Source organism: Moschus berezovskii, chromosome 6 (assembly GCF_049115385.1).
Source record: "Moschus berezovskii isolate FMDL1 chromosome 6, NW_MosBer_1.0, whole genome shotgun sequence".
Classification (NCBI taxonomy): Eukaryota; Metazoa; Chordata; class Mammalia; order Artiodactyla; family Moschidae; genus Moschus; species Moschus berezovskii.
Window position 1 is genome coordinate 118,602,104 of NC_142465.1, and position 24,112 is coordinate 118,626,215.

At 55.2% G+C, this 24,112-nt stretch overlaps 1 protein-coding gene across 3 annotated transcripts in view; it reads left to right on the forward strand.

The window, feature by feature from the left end:
- PARVB (parvin beta) overlaps positions 1–24,112 on the forward strand; it is a 118,993-nt gene that overhangs the window by 81,867 nt on the left and 13,014 nt on the right. For all 3 annotated transcript variants that reach the window (XM_088837553.1, XM_055394420.2, XM_088837554.1), the window contains exons 5-10: positions 2,406–2,546; positions 4,238–4,353; positions 7,355–7,413; positions 10,516–10,535; positions 20,846–20,907; positions 23,701–23,769. In XM_088837553.1, coding sequence (XP_088693679.1) covers positions 2,406–2,546; positions 4,238–4,353; positions 7,355–7,413; positions 10,516–10,535; positions 20,846–20,907; positions 23,701–23,769 — 467 coding nt within the window. The remainder of the gene's footprint in view (positions 1–2,405; positions 2,547–4,237; positions 4,354–7,354; positions 7,414–10,515; positions 10,536–20,845; positions 20,908–23,700; positions 23,770–24,112) is intronic.

Consider the following 24,112-nt stretch of genomic DNA (forward strand, 5'->3'; position numbering starts at 1 on the left):
AGCTCTATCAGTGGGCAGAGGAATGTGGGTGATACGGGCGGCCAAGGACCTCTTCTCTCCCACAAGGGGGTTTTCTGAGATGTGGCCGCAGGCAGCATCAGGCTCGACCAATCGCCTTGTTTTCTGTTATCGACTGAGTTGTATCCCCGCTGAAGTTGTAAGATCTCAGAATGGAACTGTTTTTGGAGACGGCATCTTTGTAGTTAAAGTGAGGTCACTGGGGTGGGCCCGAAAGCCTTCAGACTGGTGTCCTTTTAAGAAGAGGAGATGAGGATGCAGACACACATAGAGGGAAGGCCAGGTGAGAATGTTTGCAAGCCAACATCCTTGAGAAGCCTCAGAGGAGACTGACTGTGCTGACACCTTGATCTTGACTTCTAGCCTCTGGGACAGTGTGGGAGTAATTTCCACGTCTAAGTCACCCATCCCGTTTTGCTTTGTGACAGCAGCTCTAGTGGGCTCCTGCTCTTTCCTTCCCTTCTCCATCGATGGCCTCTCCTCCCCCGGGACGTTCTGTCTGCAGGTTTGGCTGGAAGGGACCGCAGAGACGTGCCCGGCTCCCCGTCTCTCCCTGGTGGGCGAGGCTCTCTGCAGCCCTGCTTCCTTCCGCAGGGGCCTCTGCTCCGTCCTGTCCCTGGCTGTTGAGCGCCTGGGCACCTTCTGTGTATTTTCAGGGTGGGGGGTCATATGGACATCCTGGAGGAGGAAACGGCAACCCGCCTCAGTGTTCTTGCTGGGAAAATCCCATGGACAGAGGACCCTGGTGGAGTCCATGGGAGTCGCAGAGAGTTGGACCGACAGAGCAAGTGAGCACGCGTATGGACAGACAGCGGTGGGTTATTCAGCTCAGACCTGTTAGATACAGATGGGGGGAAATGAAAACGTGTAAACGGGAATGACTTCCGTCCTCTGTTGAGCTGCTTTGTTTTGCCTCCGGCACAGCCTGCCCTACACAAGCCGATGCCCTTCAGGTGTGGCTGACCCCCCGAGACCCCTCGTTAGAGCCCTGTCTGGTCTGTGCTGCGTCGGCCCTAGGACAGCACCTGGATATTGTAGGCGCCAGTGACTTTCTATAAGTGAATGAATGATGGCAGGCGTGTTCTGAGCCCAGTGGGTATTGCTGTGTCATCATAGGATCCTGAAGGGAGCTATTAAACTGCATCTTCTTGTGCTGGTTGAGGGAGGGGAGGATGTGGGGAGACCGTGTTGAAGTAGCAGGGGCCTCCGGAGAAGATGCCTTAAACAGAACCTTGCTGGGGACCGCTTGCCAAACAGAAGCCCTGCCTGTGCCCGGCCGGCCCGCAACGGCCTTTGCACCTCCCTCCCATCAGTGCTACCGCCTCTGGCACCTCTGTGCCCGAGGCTCGCGGTGCGTCAGGCTCTGTGCCCAGCACTTTCTCATCACCGTCCGGGTTCCTGATCTCATGATGTCCTGTGATGTCCCGTCTGTTGTTTTTCAGAGGAGACCTATCAGGGAACCCCCGAGTCTGGGAATGAACAGGCAGGAAGCCTGGGGAGCCCTCCTCGCCTGCCCCTCAACAGGAGTACAGTGAAGGGTCCCTCTGGCCCCACCTGGGAGGGGAATGAAGGCTCGAAGGCTGAGGCTTAGTGAAAGTGAAAATCGCTCAGTCGTGTCTGACTCTTTGCGACCCCATGGACTATACCTTCCATGGAATTCTCCAGGCCAGAATACTGGAATGGGGAGCCTTTCCCTTCTCCAGGGGATCTTCCCAACGCAGGCATCGAACCCAGGTCTCCCGCATTACAGGCAGATTCTTTACCAGCTGAACCACCGGGGAAGCCCGAGGCCTAGTCTCCATAAATGAATCTGGAGCAGACGTGACTGTTTGTTGGCTCCTCTTGACTGCTTCCTGCTCCCTCTTGGTGAGAAAAGAGTCGCAGGGACCTGAATATCACATAATCCTCGTCACTGTGCTGTCCAAGCACTAGAGAAGGAAGAACGGGGGCGTGAAGGTGCAAGGAGGCAGGGGCCACATCTGAGGCCTTCTTGTTTTCTCATCAGAGTCCTCCTCCCCCGGGAACCTGCTGGCCCAGCCTCCTCACCTCTGGGCCCGTCCCTGCAGGTCGCCTCCTTGCCTCCCCAGCAGCACCGTGAATCACCCTGTCCCTTCTCTGTGTGTAGAATGTCCCCAGGTGGGACACCCGCACTTGAATCCTTGACCTCCCCGCCCCTCCTTTCCCTGCTGGCATGGTTTTCTAAGAAATGGCGGTGACTTGCAAGTTTGGAGTTCTGTGGCTCAGCAACATGGTGGGCCCCATGGCTGGGTGTGATCCAATCCCTCGGTCACGTGGGGGTGGGGAGACCTCATGGCAGCCGGTTGACCAGGCGGCCCTGAGTCCCTTGAGCTTTTCCTGACACTCTGTCCTCACCCTTCTCATTGCAGAAAAGCTGGCAGACTGCAAGCTGAACGTGGCCGAGGTGACCCAGTCAGAAATCGGACAGAAGCAGAAGCTGCAGACGGTGCTGGAGGCGGTGCAGGAGCTGCTGCGGCCCCACAGCAGGCCGCTCCAGTGGACCGTGGACTGTAAGCGGCCAGCGGGTCGGGGACAGGGAGCTGGGGGGCCTGGCCGTCGAGCTTCCCGCCTAGTCATTCATCTGTGGGTTCGCCCGGGTCACTGTCTGGGTCTGAGAGAGGCGGCCAAGAGTGGAAGAAGGCGATGGTCCCAGGGGCCCATCAATAAGGGGTGAAGTCACACCTACATTGCTCTGATGTCCCCGGGCTTTAGAATGGAGAGGGGTTGTTTCTGGTTGGTCAAGGGAGACTTCCAGAGCCAGGGCACGGTTTGGGTTATAAGACAGAAGAAGCTTGAGGGGTTCTTCCACCCCACATACCGGTGGCCCCAACACCCAGTGAGCTGTGTTACTGGTGACTTGCCGAGGCAGGACGTCAGGAGAGGGTTCAGTCTGGTCACCAGAGTATGCCACCGAGCGTGCTGGCTTTAAGAATATGTGTATCATAGTATTTTGGGCCGGAACGTAAACCCGGAGGAGCGGAGCATTGACCATGAGAGGCTGGAAAGGGCTTGACCCAGCTGCCCACTGCCCAGCCTCACCACCAGGGTGGGACGGCCAGGGCACGGCTTAGACATTCTCCCTGCTGCCTGGGGTCCCTGCACTTGGGTGAGACCCAGACTGCAGTCCGCTTCTCCCGGCTTCTTGGCATGGAGACCCAGGACAGACCTGCTTCCTGGGTTGTGAGGCTGGAGGAGGGAATCAGTGAAGCCTGGCACAGGGCGGGTGATAACCACGCCTTGGCCCACATCCTGCAGAAGAGCTGGTAGGACCGGGTTGGCAGCCAGGGCCCCAGGCAGGGCGGGAGTCAAAGTCCGACACCCCCAAGCTCCGTTTGCCCTGCTTGGTGTTCCCTGTTGGAGACCGTTGGTGGCAGAGAGGAAGGACCGTTAAGCGCCCAGCTGAGAATGCGCATGGCTGGGGTGGGCTGGCAGCCAGGTGACCTGCTTTTCCTGAGCCTCTCCCGTCTCCTGTGCCCATTGTATGTTCCTGCCCCCACCACCCGGTTCACTCCTTCTATGAACAGCATGCCTTTGAACGCGGTTGCATAAGTCACCTGAGGTCAACAGGAAGGAAAAAATGAGACGCCTGAACTGAATGAACCAAATTCACATGGGCTGCTTCTCAGCTCTCTCTGTGTTCCCGCGGCCTGTGGTTCCGCCCGAGGTTTTCCTGAGCTCTCGTTTGCATTCCGTATCTTCATTGCCTTCTCTCCCCTTTTTCTTTTTAAAAACTGAAGTACAGTTGATTTCCAGTGTTGCGTTAGTTTCAGGTGTTTGGCAGAGTGATTCAGTTATACAGACACATTGTGTCAGATTCCTTTTCTTATGTGGGCTCAGTTACTTCAGTCGTGCGACTCTTTGCCTCCCCATGAACTGTAGCCCCTCTCCCCAGGCTCCTCTGTCCATGGGACTCTCCAAGCAAGAATAGTGGAGTGGGTTGCCATACCCTCCTCCAGGGGATCTTCCTGACCCAGGAATCGGACTCTCGTCTCTTGAGTCTCCTGCATTGCGAGCGGGTTCTTTACCCACTGAACCATCTGGGAAGCCCCCTTTTTTACTTACAGGCTATTGCAAAATATTGAGTATAGTTCCCTATGCTTTGCAGCAGGCTCTTCGGGGTTGGTTTCACTGCCTTTGGGACGTGGGCTTGGGGTTCCTGTCTTATGATCTAAAACAGTCCCCTTCTTGCCTCCCCGGCCAGCGATCCATGGGAAGAATCTAGTGGCTATCCTCCACCTCCTCGTGGCCTTGGCCATGCACTTCCGGGCCCCGATTCACCTCCCGGAACACGTCTCCGTGCAAGTGGTGGTCGTGCGGGTGAGTATTGTCAGCCTGGCAGTCCGCTTGCCCGCAGCTCCTCCCCAGAGGCTCCGAGATTTGCTCCTCGTTCCTCTTTTGGTTCGCCTGCTTTTTTGTTCTTTTTCCCTTAAGAGGCTACCTTCTATTTTTTTTTTCTCTTGACAAAATGCATGCCTTGCCCTGGCTTCAAGGTAAATGATGGAGCAGGAACAATGGCATTGATTTCAAGAGAGGCAGATTCAAAGGCTTGAGTGTGTGGAGGTTTCATTTCCACATTTTTGAAAAGAGCGTTCATTTCTGCGCAAAGCCAAGTAGCTGGAATTCAGGCCTCTTGAATGAGCTTATTACTCAGTGGAGAGGAATGAGACAGATACTCTGGTGCCCCAGTCAGAGCCTCTCTGCGTTCGCTGCCAGTTACATCCATCATCCCCATCATCTCTTTTTCAGGGTCATTTCGCTTGCTTCATTTGGAAAAATGTAATGGGGCGCCAGGGTGAGCCTGATTGGAGCTGGACCTTCCGTGTAGATTTCTTCTGAATTTAGGGGCATAGACCCTGCCTTGGCTTTGTGTGTGCAGTCTCGTCCAGCAAACATGTATTAAGCACCTACTGTGTCCTGGGCCGTCACCTTGATGTGGGGGACGCTGGAGGAGGAGAGCAGGCTGGGGTCTTCAAGGGTTAGCTGCTTCTGCCAGAGCACTGAGGTTGCGCTTGGAACCTCATGTCTCTCGTGGAGATGTCCAGCGCCGCACTCCCTTCTGGTTTTTGAACTTATCAATCTCATGGTCTCTGCGGTCTGCAAGGCTCTGGCTGATCCTGTGTTTTTCGAAGCCACCTGACCCCTCCATCACCCCCGCAGCCCGGCCCAGACCTGATGGGCAGGAATGCCCCTTGGGGCCCCAGGTGAGGCTTACCTGCTGTTCCGCCATGTCTGCTTCCCGAAGAGGAGCGTTTACAGTCAGAGGTGGTGATGAACGGGGGACCGTGCCTGTTCCTCTCATCTTGGATGCTCACCCGGGGCGGTCGCTCGGGAAGGGCTTCCCAAGGACACATGAGAATGCGGTTCCCAAACCCATGTGCGTCAGACTCCGGGCTCCACAAACTCCCTGCAGCTCAGTAACCAGGATATTTCCTTTAAGGCCTGCACTTCAGTCCAAGAAAATCTTTGGGGTTTGCAGAATGTTTTACTGGCCCAGGCAGGCACCCGCTAGCACTTTCTTCCTTGACCAAGGTCACGGGAGGATTCTCTGGGCCACGGCCAGAGAGAAATGAAGTGGGAGGGGAGGCCCCGGGGACTGGCCAGCCTCAGGCCTTAGAGCTGCCCCTGGCCTGTTCCCTCCACATCCGGTTATCCAGTTGAGATGGGGAGATGCGAGAAGCATGGCAGTTCGTGGAGGGAAGGAGCAAGGGAAGGCTGCGTTTGCACCTGGGAGCATGGCCTTGGAAGGTCGCTTGGTTATCCTGAGCTCCAGCGCTTTCCCCATAAAATTGAGTTGCTACTGTGTTATTGTTGCTCAGTTGCTGAGTCGGGTCTGACTCTTTGCAACCCCATGGACTGCAGCTCGCCATGCTTCCCTTCACTATGTCCTGGAGGTTGCACGAACTTTCATCCATTGAGTCAGTGACGCCATCCAACCGTCTCATCCTCTGTCGTCCCCTTCTCCTCCTGCCCTCAATCTTTCCCAGCATCAGGGTCTTTTTCCAATGAGTCAGCTCTTCACATCAGGTGACCAAAGTTTTGGAGCTTCACCTTCTGTCCTTCCAACGAATAGTTAGGACTGATTTCCTTTAGTATTGAGTGGTTTGATCTTGCAGTCCAAGGGATTCTCAAGAGTCTCTACTATAGACTTCAAAATATTCAGTCTGTCTAACTCATACCCAGCTCTGGGTCCAGAGTCTGGTGGGAGCCTGGTGCACTTTTGATGTGTGAGCAAGTGGATACCATGTCTCTGGGCCACACCCCCAACCCTAGCCCCCATGGGCACTCCTGAGAGTCAGCCAGGGTGAAGTCTTGGGAAAGCTGACGGCCACCCGATGCTGGTTACTCTCCATCCACTAGACCCCGTGGTGAGAGTTCCCTGGAGGCTGAGCTCAGGAGAGCCTGGGGAGCTTGGATCTCAAGAGGTGTCCATCAGGAAGCAAGCTCCTCATCCGTGGAGGGGTTCAAGTAGGGACTCGCAGTGGGGTTGGGTTAGACTGCTGAGCTCCACCCTGAGGCCCGGGACACACAGGCTTCCCCTCCACCACCATCGTCGCCTCTCTGCACCCGCCAGGCTCCAGGACGGGTGTGTCAAACACCGTGTTAGTGTCTTGGGGCTGCTGGAAGAAAATCCCACAAAGCGGTGTCTGAAAAGAGCAGACATTTGTCCTCTCACATAACAGAGGCCTGAAGTCCAGATCGGGGTGCCGACTGGGTCCCTCCGAAGGCTCTAGGCCAGGGTCCTTCCTTCCCTTTTCCAGCCCCCGCCAGCACCCTTGGCTTTCCTTGGCGTGTGGACACGCGCCTCCGGTCTCTGCCTCAGCCTCACGTGGCCTCTTCCCTCTCTGTCTCTCTCTTCTCTTCTCATAAGGACTCCAGTCTTTGGCCAGGGCTCACCCTAGTCCGTCACGGTCTCGTCTTAACTCATGACGTCTGTGGAGACCCTCTTTCCAAATGAGGTGACGTTCTGAGGCTCTGAATGGACACAGCTCCTGGGCGACCCTGTTCAGCCCGGTGCACGTGTGTTATTTAATCTGGTGCCTCCCTCGTGTCACGCATATCCCTTTATGCTCCTTGCCTCCCCAGCTGCAGGGCGTCCTTTGGGAGCTGGGGTGACTTTCCTGAGACCCCCACGGCTGCATGCTCTAAGAGCGGTGTGGAGAGCAGAGGGTTTGTGGGGGGGTGAAGGGGGGCAGGTTCCAGCCACCAAAGGGTGGTCACCTGCAGTCCACCCCCAGGAGTGGCTGCCCCTCCAGTGATGTCCCCCTGCCCTGCCTGCCTGCCCGGGTGTTGATTTGCTTGTTCATTTGGGGGTTTTCAGAAACGGGAAGGCCTGCTGCACTCCAGCCACGTCACCGAGGAGCTGACGACGACCACTGAGTAAGTGGACCCTGACCCCAGGCCCTGCTCCAGCCGGGGACCCCCAGGCACGTGGGGGCCATTTTCCTCTGTGTGACCCTTGACCCTGGGATGGGGTTTTCTCCGAGCGTCCACCCTAGCTTTCCGTCTTCCGTGCACTTTCTTCAAAGTGATTTTGGTTTTGATTTTTGTTCTTTGTTTTCTTTTTTGTTTGTTTGTCTGTCTTGCTGAAGAAGGGCAAGACAGCAGTTTGGTTTGGTGTTTAAATGAGAAATTCCATGTTTTATTTTCTCCCTAAATAGAAAAATGAGTCAATACCTGTGGCATATGAATTAAAACTTCTTTACGCTGCTGGAAATCTTTTCTGGAGTGAGATAGGGAATAATAAAAGAAATATAAATGATCACATTCAAAATCTCTTGTAAGAATGAGCGGAAATTTATAACAGTGAACTTCCTTGTAGTAGGCATGCTAACGAAGTCCAAATTTTTAATGTTTTGGAGTAAGTTATTCTCCAAATATGTGGACTGTGAGAATGTTGACAGAGGGAACAGGGCAGAGGTATTTAGACTGGTCCAGGGACCTGTGGTCCTAATTGATTCATCCACCTATCTTAGCTCCATCGGAAGGAGGGAGTCACGCATCTAAACTAAAATTTCCTTTGAGAAAGTCCTGAGCCATCTCTGGCCTTTTTGAGAAGACCAGAGGGCAGTTTTTAAGAAGTCTGAAAAGCTTCAAATCTATTGAAAATAACAAATCAAAAGGATCTATTTTGCGTGTGGTTTGTAAGAGGCCTTAGGACTCCCTATGAAGAACCTATAAAATGCACTGCCTCTGTGCCTCCCTACTAAAGCTGTTTCAGATGAAACAGGACATTAAAAATTGATTGTCTCAGCTCACCCACCTGCTCAGTTCAGGCAGTGATTAATTACTGTGTCATGAATTCATGGATGGTCTTTCAGAAATCAGGCCGACACAGGAAGCCACTCCCAGTGTGGGAGCCGTCAGGTGGACGGGAGAGATGGGTGTTTCCTGATGTGTGTGCACAGCTGTTCATGGCCCACGGGAGGGGAGGGGGCATGGGGACGCGGTGCTGAGCCTGGCCTGGGGAGGGGTCTCAAGCAGCCAGCTCGGCCCCTTCGGGAGCAGGAGAAGGGCAGGTTTGGAGGGGGGAGTCAGGAGTGGGCTAGCGTCTTGGTTATCCATCGTTGTGTAAATAACCACCCCAAACCTAGGGGTTTAAATCAACAGTCACTATTTGCTGACAGTCTGGTGGTTGGCGCTGGTGTGGGGGCCTCTGTCCCTCCCCGCGTCTTTCACTCTCATGGAGCCGGCTTCCTCCCTGGTGTCCTCAGGGTCCCCGGAGAGTGACAGGGCAACTGCAGGCCTCTGGCCCCTGCATGCTGTGTCCCTGTCTTCTGTGGGTCAGAGCAAGTCCCGGGTCCCCCTGGATGGGAGAGCAGGAGGCAGATGGCCCACTGAAGCGGGCGGGAGCAGCCAGGCCCATTTATGGGGGGGAATCCCTCCCTCTGATGGAGCTAAGATACAGGGATGAGTCAGTGAGGACCGCGGGTCCTCCCGATCAGTCTAAACTCCTCTCCCCGGTTCCTTCTCTCAACATCCTTAACTTCTAGTTGCCTGCAGTGATGGCAAGACGCTGTGTCCATCTTCCCTGGTCTCACAGTGGATGAGGGATCCCTGAGAGGGCAGCAGGGGGCAATGGGAGCTTTGTCTCCAGAGCCGGCCCCTGGGAGAGTGGCCCCAATGATTCACACCAGTCACCAGGACCCACAGGGCCTGCGGTATGCTGGGCACCATGCCGGGCACCCAGAGGCTAAGAGGATGCAGGTGCACTCCTCCTGGGATGGCAGTCTAGCTGGTGAGAAAGGTCGTGTCCGTAGAAATGTGAAATCCAGCCCAGGGGCCTTATGAGAAGTACAGTGTGGCCCTCAGGGAATTTCAGGCCGGGGGGGCGGGGGTCTGGGTGCCCTGAAGTCAAGGTAGAGAGGGGTTTCCAGCAGAGGCCACCCAGCCTCCTGCCTGGTCTCCCAGACTCCAGGTTTTCTCTGTCCTATGGTCTGTCTCCTCCAGGAAGCCCTCCCTGTTTGCCCAGCAGGAGTGGCTGACTTCCTTTCACTTCCGGTAACATCTCCTGTGTGTCTCATTTCTGGTGCATGTGGGCTGTGTAGAAATGTGGCCTTTGGAGTCTCTCTCACCATCAGGGGTCCTGCGGCAGGCCCATGGGGATGTTTATTTCTATATCTCTATGACCTGTGCATAGTAGGAGCTCTAGAGACTACTTGTTAAATAAGGTGGAAAGGACTTGAGTCTAGAGGGGCTTGGGGGTGAAGCCGAGGTCTCTGCTCTCAGACCCTCCGGGAGGAACCAGCCGCCCATCCTTTGTGGCTTCAGCTCTCACCTTGAGTCAGGGCCCAGCCTGTGGTTCTCCAGGACCCTTTCGTTTCCCACTTCCCCGGAAGTGCGTTGTCCTCACTCCCCAGAATGTGACCTCCAGGTAGTCTGCACACTTGTATTTTAAAGATTAAACTCAAGGCATCCCTGATGGCTCAAGTGGTAAAGAATCCGCCTGCAGTGCAGGAGACGTGCGTTCGATCCCACGGTCAGGCAGATCCCCTGGAGAAGGAAATGGCAACCCATTCCAGTATTCTTGCCTGGAGAATCCCATGGACAGAGGAGCCTGGCGGGCTGCAGTCCATGGGGTCACAAGAGTCAGACACGAGCAAGCACCTGATGGATTGTAATCGTTTTATTTTAAAGTCTAAACTCAAGGTGCCAGAAGACTCGTTTTCAGCTAAAATGTTCTCCGTGTTAACTACTCCCTTGATTAAATGGCCGCTTCCCCCAACCCCCCCAAAATGGCATTAAAAGGATGGTTTAGAAATGTCTATTTGCTGCCAGTCTTGTGTAAACATTTAGAATCCACATAAGCATCTCCTGTTTGTATTAGAGCAGGAGAGAACTTGTCCAAGTGGGACTCACATTTTTATTACTCTGTCTTCAACGGGCCAGCTGGGGGCCCGTAGGGCACGCCCACCACCCTCTGCCCCACGGCTCACTCAGCTCTGAGGACCGTCTGACGCTTTTCTCTGCTCTCGTTTGCAGGATGATGATGGGGCGCTTTGGTAAGTAACTAGAGAGGGAGTGGTTGGGGAGGCCATGGGGCATCTGAGGTCACCGGGCACTGTGGGGCCGCCCCAGGAAGCCCCCAGGGTTCACACGGTCACTCAGAGGCTGCAGGGCACAGGGTGGGTTTTGGCATGTGGTTTGCTTCTCACAGCTGTCAGGAGGCTGGGCCGGGGGTTTGAGAAGTGTGGTGGGCGGGAGGGAACCAGGAGGAGGGGGAGGGCGGATGTCCCCGTGAATACGGAGCATCATTAACTAGCCGGAGGTTCAGAGGTTCCTTATGGGATGTACATTTTACCAAACGGATCATTTACTTAATTTGTTGGGCTGCGCCGGATCTCAGTTGCGGCGTGGAACCTTGAGTTGCAGCATTCGAGCTCTTAGCTGTGTCACGCAGGACCTAGATCTCAGACTGGGGATAGAATCGGAGCCCCCTGTGTTGGGAGTGCAGAGTCTTAGCCAATGGACCACCAGGGAAGTCCTGGGATGTACTTTCATACATAACTTTCCACCTTAAAATCTCCAGCCTAACAGACCTTAGAGTCAGGCAGCGTTGACTGTGGCCGCAGCTGGGTGGCCTTTGGGCTCCTCCTTCAGCTCGCTGTTCTCCATCTGTGGAAAGGGTCCTCGGGTTGTTGGTGGATTTTGGGAGATAACAGACGTTCACTCTGCTTGGCCCAGGGCCCAACTCTTTGTTGGTTTTCAGTGGCCGTTCCAATAGATCTGTCCCCCGCCCCATGAAAGCCCCACCATCCCACCTTCATCTCAGGGAGGGGTGGCAGGTGCAAGGGCAGCTCATGGCAGCGCTTGAGCCCTCGGGGAGGGGAAGCCCGCAGCTCTTAGTCACAGCCAGAGGCAGCTGGAGCCAGGCTCCCCACCTTGGTGATAATTCAAATCAAGAAGCCCTTCAGTTCAGTTCAGTTCAGTTCAGTCGCTCAGTCGTGTCCGACTCTTTGCGACCCCATGAGTCACAGGACGCCAGGCCTCCCTGTCCATCACCAACTCCCGGAGTTCACTCAAACTCATGTCCATCGAATTGGTGATGACATCCAGCCATCTCATTCTCTGTCGTCCCCATCTCCTCCTGCCCCTGATCCCTCCCAGCATCAGAGTCTTTTCCAGTGAGTCAACTCATCGCATGAGGTGGCCAAAGTATTGCAGTTTCAGCTTTAGCATCAGTCCTTCCAATGAACACCCAGGATTGATCTCCTTTAGAATGGACTGGTTGGATCTCCATGCAGTCCAAGGGACTCTCAAGAGTCTTCTCCAGCACCACAGTTCAAAAGCATCAATTCTTCGGCGATCAGCCTTCTTCACAGTCCAACTCTCACATCCATACATGACCACGGGAAAAACCATAGCCTTGACTAGACAGACCTTTGTTGGCAAAGTAATTTCTCTGCTTTTTAATATACTATCTAGGTTGGTCATAACTTTCCTTCCAAGGAGTAAGCATCTTTTAATTTCATGGCTGCAAGAAGCCCTTCAGTTCAGTTCAGTTCAGTTCAGTCGCTTAGTCGTGTCCAACTCTTTGCGACCCCATAAACCACAGCACGCCAGGCCTCCCTGTCCATCACCAGCTCTGGGAGTTCACTCAAACTTATGTCCATCGAGTTGGTGATGCCATCCAGCCATCTCATTCTCTGTCGTCCCCGTCTCCTCCTACCCCCAATCCCTCCTAGCATCAGACTCTTTTCCAGTGAGTCAACTTGTCGCATGAGGTGGCCAAAGTATTGCAGTTTCAGCTTTAGCATAAGTCCTTCCAATGAACACCCAGGATTGATCTCCTTTAGAATGGACTGGTTGGATCTCCTTGCAGTCCAAGGGACTCTCAAGAGTCTTCTCCAGCACCACAGTTCAAAAGCATCAATTCTTCGGCGATCAGCTTTCTTCACAGTCCAACTCTCACATCCATGCATGACCACGGGAAAAACCATAGCCTTGACTAGACAGACCTTTGTTGGCAAAGTAATGTCTCTGCTTTTTAATATGCTATCTAGGCTGGTCATAACTTTCCTTCCAAGGAGTAAAAACGTCTTTTAATTTCATGGCTGCAATCAGCATCCGCAGTGATTTTGGAGCCCAAAAAAATAAAGTCTGACACTGTTTCCACTGTTTCCCCATCTGTTTCCTGTGAAGTGATGGAACCAGATGCCATGATCTTCGTTTTCTGAATGTTGAGCTTCAAGCCAACCTTTTCACTCTCCTTTTTCACTTTCATCAAGAGGCCTTTGAGTTCCTCTTCACTTTCTGCCATAAGGGTGGTGTTATCTGCATATCTGAGGTTATTGATATTTCTCCCAGCAATCTTGATTCCAGCTTGTGCTTCTTCCAGCCCAGCATTCCTCATGATGTACTCTGCATATAAGTTAAATAAGCAGGGTGACAATATACAACCTTGACGCACTCCTTTTCCTATTTGGAACCAGTCTGTTGTTCCATGTCCAGTTCTGACTGTTGCTTCCTGACCTGCATACAGGTTTCTCAAGAGGCAGGTCAGGTGGTCTGGTATTCCCATCTCTTTCAGAATGTTCCACAGTTTATTGTGATCCACACAGTCAAAGGCTTTGGCATAGTCAATGAAGCAGAAATAGATGTTTTTCTGGAACTCTCTTGCTTTCTCCATGATCCAGTGGATGTTGGCAATTTGATCTCTGGTTCCTCTGCCTTTTCTAAAACCTGCTTGAACATCTGGAAGTTCACGATTCACATATTGCTGAAGCCTAGCTTGGAGAATTTTGAGCATGACTTTACTAGCGTGTGAGATGAGTGCAATTGTGCAGTAGTTTGAGCATTCTTTGGCATTCCATTTCTTTGGGATTGGAATGAAGACTGACCTTTTCCAGTCCTGTGGCCATTGCTGAGTTTTCCAAATTTGCTGGCATATTGAGTGCAGCACTTTCACAGCATCATCTTTCAGGATTTGAAATAGCTCAACTGGAATTCCATCACCTCCACTAGCTTTGTTCATCGTGATGCTCTCTAAGGCCCACTTGACTTCACATTCCAAGATGTCTGGTTCCAGGTGAGTGATCACTCCATCGTGATTATCTTCGTCGTGAAGATCTTTGTACAGTTCTGTGTATTCTTGCCACCTCTTCTTATTATCTTCTGCTTCTGTTAGGTCCATACCATTTCTGTCCTTTATCGAGCCCATCTTTGCATGAAATGTTCCCTTGATATCTCTAATTTTCTTGAAAAGATCTCTTGTTTTTCCTACTCTGTTGTTTTCCTCTATTTCTTTGCATTGATCGCTGAGGAAGGCTTTCTTGTCTCTCCTTGCTCTTCTTTGGAACTCTGCATTCCTCTTCAGTTCAGTTCAGTTCAGTTCAGTCGCTCAGTCATGTCCGACTTAGCACTCCCCAGATGCCCTGTTCTCCAGCGAGCAGAGAGGGGAGCATAGGTGTTAGGAGGAAAATAGAGACCAAATAGAAGTTTGCTATGTGCCCAGTGAGCCGGCCACGGGAGCTTGTCCTTAGCTGCGGGTGGGTGCCTCGGGGTGAGGGGTGCGCCTCGGGGGCACCCCAGGCTTGGCCTCTGTGTCCTCATGGTGATTATGGGGACTAGAGGTACCCCTGCCACTCGGGTACAAAGAGGACGCTTGGCTCTTCAGTTCCCAGAGGTCTTGAACCAGAGAAAATGTAGCAATTATATGTCCTTAAGTGTCCTTAAGTAGTCTTGAGCTGTGCTGGGGAAATTCAGTCTTCACTTTTTTTTTTAAGTAGCAGTGGAGTTCTTTTTAATGTCTTTATTATTAAAAAACATTTTAAAAAAAGGGAGTGAAAAGGAATCTTCCTGTGTTCAGTTGCTGAGGCTGCAGAATAGGGTGGAGAATGCAGCTCCAGGGCCAGTGTGGGGGCGCCTGGCCCTGCCCTGGGTGTGCGGGGGTGGGGGGGTCAGGGCACCCTGCTGTCCCCTCCCTGTCCCTTCGGCAGGAGGGGCTCAGAAGCAGTGGGCTTGTCAAGGGCAGAGGTGACTCAAGTGGGGCCCTCCGAGCATCTTTAAGTGTTGCCTTGGTTTCCTGTGTGTTTTCACTTCCGTGTGGGGTACAGGACTGGTGGGCCTGGACTAGTCGGGGGACTTCGGGGGGAATCGGTTCCACTGGGGTCTGTGTGCAGCCTCCCACTCTAGAAGGGGCTAGACCCCCAGCCAGGAGGGCCCTGGCAGCCCTGAGAAGAGGCACTCAGGGGTCTGGTGGGCTGGATGGTGGCTGAGAGTCCCCGGGGATGGCTGAGCGTGGTGGGGGGTGCGCTGTGGCACCCGAGAGGCTGAGGAGCCTGGAGTCGCCGCCCTCGTTAAGGGGCTGCCTGTGCTTCTGAAATGCAAACAGGCCATTAGTGGGTGACAAGCGACTCACCCGCCCCCAGCTCCGCTCCTGCTGACGCAGGTCCCTGGGTCTCCTGGTTACCCCGATGCGCAGCAGCTTCCGCTAGCCCATGTCTCGCGGGAGCCCTCAGACCCCACGGCCCCAAGACCTCATCACCTCCCCGCACTGGCCCCTCGAGTTGGCTCCTCTGCACTCCTTAACCCCTCTCTCCGCTCACCCCCAACTTGCTGAAAGCTAAAGCCTTGCAGCCCTTGCAGGGGCTTTCAAGGCCCCCTTAGACCACCCTCTGGACACACCTCTTCTCCGCTCTGGCTTCCTGGCCTCCGCTTTGCACCCTCAGCAGCCCCCCACCCTGGCACTCCCCTTCCGGCTCTTGTACACGCACTACCCTCAGCCTGAAATGCTCCCCTGTAGAGTCCCCCATGGCTCACCTCCTCCAGGGAGGCCCTGCTTGACGCCCCTGCCCGAATCACTGCCTGTCCTCTGACCCCCCTCCCCTCCTTAGCTCTTTACTCACCACCTTGCTCGCTGGGAACACTTTTGCTCCGTGCCTGACAGGCATGGGGGCGCCTGGACAGTCCGGGACCCCCCTTGGCCCTGCCCTCTTTCCCTTGGCATGTGGCTCCTTGAGTCATGGACTTCCCGGTTGGCCCAGTAGTAAAGGATCCACCTGCCAATGTCAGAGATGCGGATTCGATCCCTGGGTTGGGAGACTCCCCTGGGGGAGCAAATGGCAACCCCCTCCAGTATTCTGGCCTGGAGAATCCCACGGACAGAGGAGTCTGGCGGGCTCCGGTCCATGGGGGCCGCAAAGAGTGGGGCACGGCTGAGCCCGCACACGTGCCTTGAGCTGTAAGCTGCTGTGGCCTGGGGCGTGTGTCCCCCATGCGCACCCCCGCCCTGGACCACAGATGTTCTGGGAGCACTGAAACCCCAGGCAGAGCCTCCTGGGCTCATGTCTGCCCTGGGGCGGGGCGTGGGGGCGGTGCTGCTTCACAGGGAGCCCAGTTCTCGGCCTCACTTTCTCATCTTAGCACTCTGAGTGAGGTGGGGGGTGGGAGGGCGCTCTGCACCTCCCCTGGGACCCCCCCACCCGCCTCCTGCGGGCTCCTCTGTCCTGGCTGGGGTGGATGGGAGGTCCTTCTCTCCCCAGGGGAGCTGGGGAGCTGCAGCCCGATCTCCATGGTAACGGGCTTGCTGGCTGCCTCTCCTCCGCAGGCGCCCCTCCCCCTCCCGGGCTTTAGGAAGTTGGAGAGAAGGATGGAGAAGCTTTCTTCCTTCTCTTCCAGGATCCTTGCAGCCCCTGGTCTCTCCCCGTCACATCTCCCCATTGCTCCCGACGCTGCAGCTGGATCATGCCATTCCTGGTCTCCACCTTCTACCACTCCTTTAACCCTCAAGGGACCCAGCCCTCTTAGCCTCCCCCCGACCCCACCCCAGGCCACACCATCTGGAACCCACTCTTGGCTTTCTATTCCCTCTGCCCAGAACACCCTCCTCTTCTTGCCCCAGTGAGCCTGGACTCAAACATCGGGGCTCCTCTGACCCTGGGCCTCTGTCCACGTCCCCAAGACCTGGGGCCCCAGGGACCAGACGGGTCACACGAAAGAGGGAAGTGGTGAGAATACTGAATGATGAAGGGCTGCCCCCACTCCGCCAGCTCTGTGCTGTGTGCGGTGGGGAGTGCTGGTGCCTGGGGCCGAACAGGGGAGTCTGCACCCCCACTTCCACGGGCGGCTCATCGATGCTGGGAGTGGGGGAGGGCAAATGGAGGTTCACTGTTGCCTCGGCTCCTGTTTCTTCAAGAGAAGCCAGAAATTCAGGACTTTTGGACAGACCTTCTGATTTCAAAAATGTTGACTCAGACAGAGACAAACTTCATCTGGAGTAGGCTGAGCATCTTCAGAAGTTGAGCTTGGGTGAACACTGGGGCCCTGGCTGATGTGGCCGCTTCCTGCATCTTTCTGACTTTATTGGTACCCATCCTTGGACTGCCTGTGCCCTTCCTTGGGGGGAGGCTGCCACCTGTTCATTCATCCCTGTGACTGTCCCCAGAGCCTACAGGGAGGTCCGGGTGGGGGCAGGACGAGAGGACACCAGTGACACACTTGCTTCTCCCTTTATACCCTGTGCCTGAAACTGAAAGTGAAGTCACTTCAGTCATGTCCGACTCTATGTGACCCCACAGACGGAAGCCCACCAGGCTCCCCCGTCCCTGGGATTCTCCAGGCAAGAACACTGGAGTGGGTTGCCATTTCCTTCTCCAATGTGTAAAAGTGAAAAGTGAAAGTGAAGTTGCTCAGTCGTGTCCGACCCTTAGCAACCCCACGGACTGCAGCCCACCAGGCTCCTCCATCCATGGGATTTTCTAGGCAAGAGTACTGGAGTGGCGTGCCATTGCCTTCTCTCTTTATACCCTGTGCCTGAAACTGAAAGTGAAGTCACTCAGTCGTGTCCGACTCTGCGACCCCAAGAACCGTACTCTACCAGGCTCCTCCATCCATGGGATCTTCCAAGCAAGAATCCTGGAGTGGGTTGCCATTTCTTTCTCCAGGAGATCTTCCCAACCCAGGGATTGAACCCAGGTCTCCCGCATTGTAGGCAGATGCTTTACTGTCTGAGCCACCGGGGAAGTCCGTTTCACTGTGCGTGCTGGGTGCGAAGTCTCTCAGTCATGTCCTTCTCTTTGCGTATGGACTGTAGCCCGCCAGGGTCCTCTGTCCATGGGATTCTCCAGGCAAGAATACTGGAATAGGTTGCCATGCCCTCCTCCAGGGGCTCTTCCCGACCCGGGGATCGAACCCACGTCTCTTATGTCTCCTGCATTGGCATTCGAGTTCTCTGCCACTAGCGCCACTTGGGAAGCCCTTGATTCATTACCTCGCTTAATCCTTAACACTGGGGGTGAGCCGGGGTCTGTTTTCACCCCCGCCTCACGGAGGGAGACGCTTTGCCCGAGTCACAGGCCCCAGGCTCTCGGCCAGATTAGTTGTCCTTCCCCAGGCCTCGGCCGTGACGCCATCCGCCCCCCAGGTGCAGGTGAGCGGGCGCGGGGCCCTGGCCTCCGGCCCCACGATGGCCCCCCTGCCGCCCTGCCTCTGCCGGCCCAGCGGTGGCTCAGCTAAATATACCCGGCTGACGTCAAGGCTGTTCTGCTCCTGGGGGTTTTCTTAAGCTGCATTTAAAGTTTGTGTTTCGCTTTGTGAAGATTAAGCTTTTTTTTTTTTCCTCCCTCTTAGCAGACTGTCTTGTTGAGTATAATCGGACTTAGTTGATTATAAAAATAATTTACAGCTGCTGCAGTAGAAAAGCTGGGGGAAGGGAAACCTGCGGGGTCGGGCCTTTGGGTTGCTGTGGGCCTTTAGGTGAAAGAAGCGGGGTGCCCCTCGGCAGACACACTCCCCACCCCGTGCACACGCGTGTGTACACTCCACACACACACACACATACACCATGCTTACACACCTTCCTCTTTGCCTCTCGCCTTCCTTCCTGCTGCCTGCCCCCAAGGCCAAGGGGGAGGCCACCTGGGCTGGGCCAGCTGCCTTCAGGGGCCCTGGATTGTGGGTGCTGGGCGCCTGCCTTTGGGGGCAGCCTCAGGGGAGTGGCTGGGACGCTTCCTCCATCAGAGGCGCAGGCGCTGGCTCCCTCGGTCGTGACCTGCCTTCTTCTCGTTTCTCCCCTCACAGTTGGTGTGGTCCTGAAGCAGGCCCTGGGGCATCTCCAGCTCCGGGCTCCAGTCCCCTCCAGACGGGTGGAGGGGTGCTTCCCACCCCAGCCCTCCCCCACACTCCACGAAGGGGGTTTGAGTCCCAGCCCCAGCTTGGATAGAGGGCCTCTCTGCTGGTTGAGGTTCTCTGAGCACTGACCACCCCAGGCACCTTGGGGGGCTGGGTATCCTTGAGGACAGAAGGGGAGCCCCAGGGCCTCCAGATGCCCTCCTCCACACCCCCTCCATCCTGGCAGCGACTCCTCCACAGCCCTGGGTCCCACCCTGAGACCTCCGCCCCCCTGCCTGGGCTCCAGGCGGCAGTGGGCTATGCCTGTCCCCGTGTGACCCGCCACGGCAGCATCAGGCTGGAAGCAGGCCCCCGGCCCCCAGACAGTCCTGCTCCTCTCTGGTCCACTGACGGCCACATCGCCCTGGCCTCTGGTGGCCTCGCAACTGAAAGAGAAGGGGTTGATTCCGTGTTACTTTGGAAGGCATGGCTGGGCCTGAGAGTGGCAGGCAGGTAGAGTGGGTCGGGGTCCCTGGGACGCGGTGGGACGGGTCCTTGTCGGCCCTGTGGGTCTCCCCACTGAGGCGGACACCCTGGGGAAGGGCAGCGGGTGAGGGGTTCTGAGCAGGATTTCCCGGCCCTTTCCTTTGTTCTAAGCACTGGCTGCGGGCCCTTCACGGTTCTGGAGCCAGGGATGGTGCAGCGGAGAAGTGACAGTGGTCCCGGGCTGCAAGGAGCAGACAGTCTAGCGGAGAAGTGGAAACAGAACGTGCTCACACAGAGTGATGGCGGTGGTTCGGTCACTAAGTTGTGTCTGAGTCTTGCGACCCCATGGTCTATATGTAGCCCGCCAGGCTCCTCAGTCCACGGGCTTCTCCAGGCAAGCATACTGGCATGGGTTGGCATCTCCTCCTCCAGGGGACCTTCCCGACGCAGGGATGGAACCCGGGTCTCTTGCCCTGCAGGCAGACTCTTTACTGGCAGCCGTGAGTAATTGCTATGAAAGTCGCACCAGGGTGAGAGGACAGTTCTCTTTCAGAGGGTCGTAGAAGGCCCCCCAGGCGGCCTCAGAGACGGGAGGCTGGTGAGGGACAGGTGCAGAGGCCCGGTGGTGGGCATGTGATGGAGGGAGGCACCAGTGGGTGGGGTGAGGGGGTGGCTGTGGGGTGGCGATGCTGAACTTGTGGCCCTATGGGCCCGTGGGAGAGAGCGAGTTTTATTCTAAGAGTGACGAGAGAGTGATGGAGAGTTTTAGTCCCCCAGGGGTGGGGTCTAGTTCAGTTTGGCCGCTCAGTCATGTCCAGCTCTTTGCGACCCCATGGACTGCAGCACGCCATCCATCCCTGTCCATCACTGACTCCTGGAGTTCACTCAAACTCATCTCCACTAAATCGGTGATGCCATCCAACCATCTCATCCTCTGTCGTCCCTTTCTCCTCCTGCCTTCAATCTTTCCCAGCATCAGGGTCTTTTCAAATGAGTCAGTTCTTCACATCAGGTGGCCAAAGTATTGGAGTTTCAGCTTCAGCATCAGTCCTTCCAATGAACATTCAGGACTAATTTCCTTTAGGATGGACTGGTTGGATCTCCTTGCAGTCCAAGGGACTCTCAAGAGTCTTCTCCAACATCACAGTTCAAAAGCATCAATTTATCAATAAAAAGAAAGCAGGGGTGGGGAGGGGGAAAGAAATGATCCAGTTTACACTTTAAAGTGGGAAACCTGGCGAGCTACAGCCCACGGGGTCCCAAAGAGTCAGACACAGCTTAGTGACTGAACAGAAAAACTTTAAAGGGCTCCCTGGGCCTTCGAGGGAGAGTGGATGGGAGAGGCTGGGAGTGCAGGAGTGGGGCCCATTCAGCGGGAGGTTGTAGCCGCCATCCCCAGGTGAGGGCTTGTGAGGGGTGGCAGCCACGACTATCGAGGGAGGTGATTGTGTTCATCTAGGAGATGTATGGTCAAGGTAAGGCGTGTGGGGAAAATGGGGAGACTGGGATGTGATGGGTGGGCACTGCAACGTGATGTCTGAGTGCTTCCCCTGTATTTTGTGTTCAGGGGCAGAAACTGAGTTAAAGGGACCCTTCGAAGCGTCTTTCCCTTGATTTTGCTCCTCGTCAGCACCTGCCTCTCCGCTCTGGCAGGAGTGCAGAGGCTTCCGGCAGGTGGAACATGCCGGGGGATTAGACACTGCTTGGTTCCGGGGACGTGCAGGGATGATCAGAGCAGCACCCGCATCTCCTTAAACCCTTCTCCGTGTCTCTGCAGAGCGGGACGCCTTCGACACGCTCTTCGACCACGCCCCTGACAAGCTCAGTGTCGTGAAGAAGGTGAGTTCTCGGTCAGGGTGTTTCCCTCCATCTCTGGGTGTTGTTTTTTTTTTTTTTTTAACAGCATGAACTCCGTGCTGGGAAGGAGGTGGGAAAATGTTTGAAATCTCTGAAATGTTTGCCACATGGATTGAAGTGTAATTATAGTCAAAAGCGTAACTGCGGTGCATAAAATTAGCACCTTTTTAACTCAGCATCTCTGCTCCTGGGTGTCTTCCTGGCCACCCGCCCCGCCACTGCTGTGGAGTGAATTACCCTGTCAGTGCCGGGGGACAGTTTATTCCGAATCAAGGCTTTTTTCAATGTGGAAATATTTTTCAGCACGTCAGCCTGTTGGCTTGTGCTGGCCTCGTTACCGCGAAGCTGCATCCACAATGTGCCTGATAAACAAGCAGGCGCTGTTGGCAGAGCTGTTCTGAGCTCCATTTGGCCTGTCTCCCCAGCTGGGAGTGCAAAGGGGAGGCAGCCTGCTGGTCAGTTTCTGATGGAACAAACCGCGTGAACAAGGCTCTGGAGTCGGGGGCTGGGGGATGGCGAGCTGCCAGACGTATGGCTTTCTCTCCCCACAGAGGAACCAAGATTCAGCACACATCACGTTATTTGAGCACCTGCAGAACGCTCAGGAATGCAGTGGCGGGGTGGGTCTCAGCTCGTAAAATCTGAGCCCTCACCCCTGCGCAGATGGCTCTCGATCTTGGATAGTTTCCCTCACAGGTTGCTTCATGCAGGACTTCTCAGAGTCTGTAAGATGCTGGCATGCTTTGCAGTTCTCCACGAGGGGGCTTGGGCTTCCCTGGTAGCTCAGCTGGTAACAAATCCGCCTGCAATGCAGGAGACCCCGTTTCGATTCCTGGGTCAGGAAGATCTGCTGGAGGAGGGATGGGCTACCCACTCCAGTATTCTTGGGCTTCCCCGGTGGCTCAGCTGGTAAAGAATCTCCCTGCAATGCGGGAGACCTGGGTTTCATCCCTGGGTTGGGAAGATCTCCTGGAGAAGGGAAAGGCTACCCACTCCAGTATTCCGGCCTGGAGAATTCCATGGACTGTATAGACCATGGGGACGCTAAGAGTCAGACACAACTGAGCAGCTTTCACTTCACTAAGAGGGGGCTTGGTGGGGTGCATTTTCCCAGGCTTGTTTGTCTGTAGTGAGATCTGTTGATTTAAATATATTGGGATAGATAGAACACATTAAATTCTCATGGAACTCACGTTTGGAAAATGTTGGTCCAGACTGGGATGATGAGATTGTTAGTTCTTGAAGCACTTTGCAGAAGTGGCCTTCTGGGGCAAAGCCTACTTAACGTGCTTGGATAACAAGCAACATACTCTGGGCTCTCGGAGAAGTGCCCCCAACCCAACCCCGGCCGCACTGGCCCGTAGAATCCGTTCAGTGGATGCACAAGTTGCTGTTCAGCAGCTCGGTCACGTCCGACTCTGCGACCCCACGGCCTGCAGCGTACCAGGCCTCTCTGTCCATGAGATTTTCCAGGCAAGAATACTGCCATTTCCTTCTCCAGGGGATCTTCCCTACCCAGGGATCAAACCTACCCTCTCCTGCACTGGCGGGTGGATTCTTGACCGCTGAGCCACCAGGGAAGCCCTGACTTGCAGTAGAACTGATTCATTCTTTGACAAGGCGTGTTGCGGGGACCCCAGCAATGACCAGGAAAGAGTCCTTCTCTTTCCCTGACACCTTCCTGCTTCCAGCCTGGCCCTTCCGCACCCCTGCACTGGAGTTGTGTTAGTGTCTCCCGAACCCCAGAATAAAAGCAGGGAGACCCTGTCCAGCTCTCCAGGTCCCTCCGAGGTCACGCCCGACTCCTCTCTCCCATCCCACCCACCTCCAGCCCCCGCTGGAAGGTGCTGGAGGGCTCCCATAGGTGTACACGGCCTGGGTGGCCGCTCCGCCCACTCTCCCCACTCCCACCCCCCAGCTCAGATGCTGCCCTGCGCCCTCATCTTCCAGGGGCCCACGTGCTTCTCATTGACACCCCACCAGCACCCCCTGATGTTTCTGTTTCATCTGCTTTGCTGTACCTCTGGATTCCCCGTTGCCTCCACCGGGTGTGGGTGTGGAAAATCGTGTCCCAGACGTCCCGGTGGGGCTCTGTCTCACTGACGGTCGTGCGTGCCCAGCACCGAGCAGAGTGCTGGGCACATAGTACATTTGGGTTAAATTAATAGAAAATGACATCATGTCCAAGGTAGAGAGAGATGGGTTGATACTGAGTTTCCATGGAAGCTGGGCTTAATTACTGAGAGAAGTTGCAGGCGACAAGGTTTAAACTTTTGCCAGAGAGGAGAAGCCAGTGGCCCTGTGTAGCTTTACACCGGGCCTCAGCACATCTCTGAGGTCTCTTCATTTACTGAAACTCTGATGGAGGTGACCTCGGGCAGCCTCTCTGTCCCAGTCTTTTGTAGTCCAAGGCTACCTCTAGCCTACGTTGAAGCATTGAATTATCTCCCCTGAGTGGGAGTCATCACATCCATCTTGGGGGCGCAGATTACACTTCTGCAGGGCTGTTACGTATGGCACGTGTGCACATCACGTATGCACGTGGGCTGGTGGACAGAGTTGTGCGTTTCTCTACCAGCTGGGGTAGATTCCGGTTTATCTCCTTAAAACCGAGGGTGATTGTAAGAGCATTTCATTTTCGACCCGAGCCTTGCATTCCAGCAAACGGGAGATTACGGAAGTGTCTCACAGAGCCAGAGGTGGCGCCTGTCGCGTCCGCCTGTGGTGTGGGAGCCGAGTCTCGTGCTCACGTGTCCCGGGTTTCTTTGCTTGCAGTCTCTCATCACGTTTGTGAACAAGCATCTGAACAAGTTGAATCTGGAGGTGACGGAACTGGAGACCCAGGTGAGCCGTGTTCTGGGCTGAAGGAGCCTTTGTCTGGCGTGGTTTTCAGCCAGCTCTCTGATCCTTGGTGGGCTGCGTGAACAAAATTAGACAGCGTTGTGTTCGTCAAACAACGCATGTCCATCATGCAGTTGAAATAGTCCCAGCCCCAGCCACCTGGACCTTCTCCCACACCCTCTGTCTTAATTCCTGGGGCTCCTGGAACAAAGCCCCCTAAACAACACATATAACCTCATAGTTCTGGAAGCCAGGAATCCCAGATCAGGGTGTCTGCAGGGCTGTTCCTTCTGAGGCTCTGGGAGGGGGTGGGGTGGGGGCAGGGAGGTGGTCAGGGTCAGGCCCC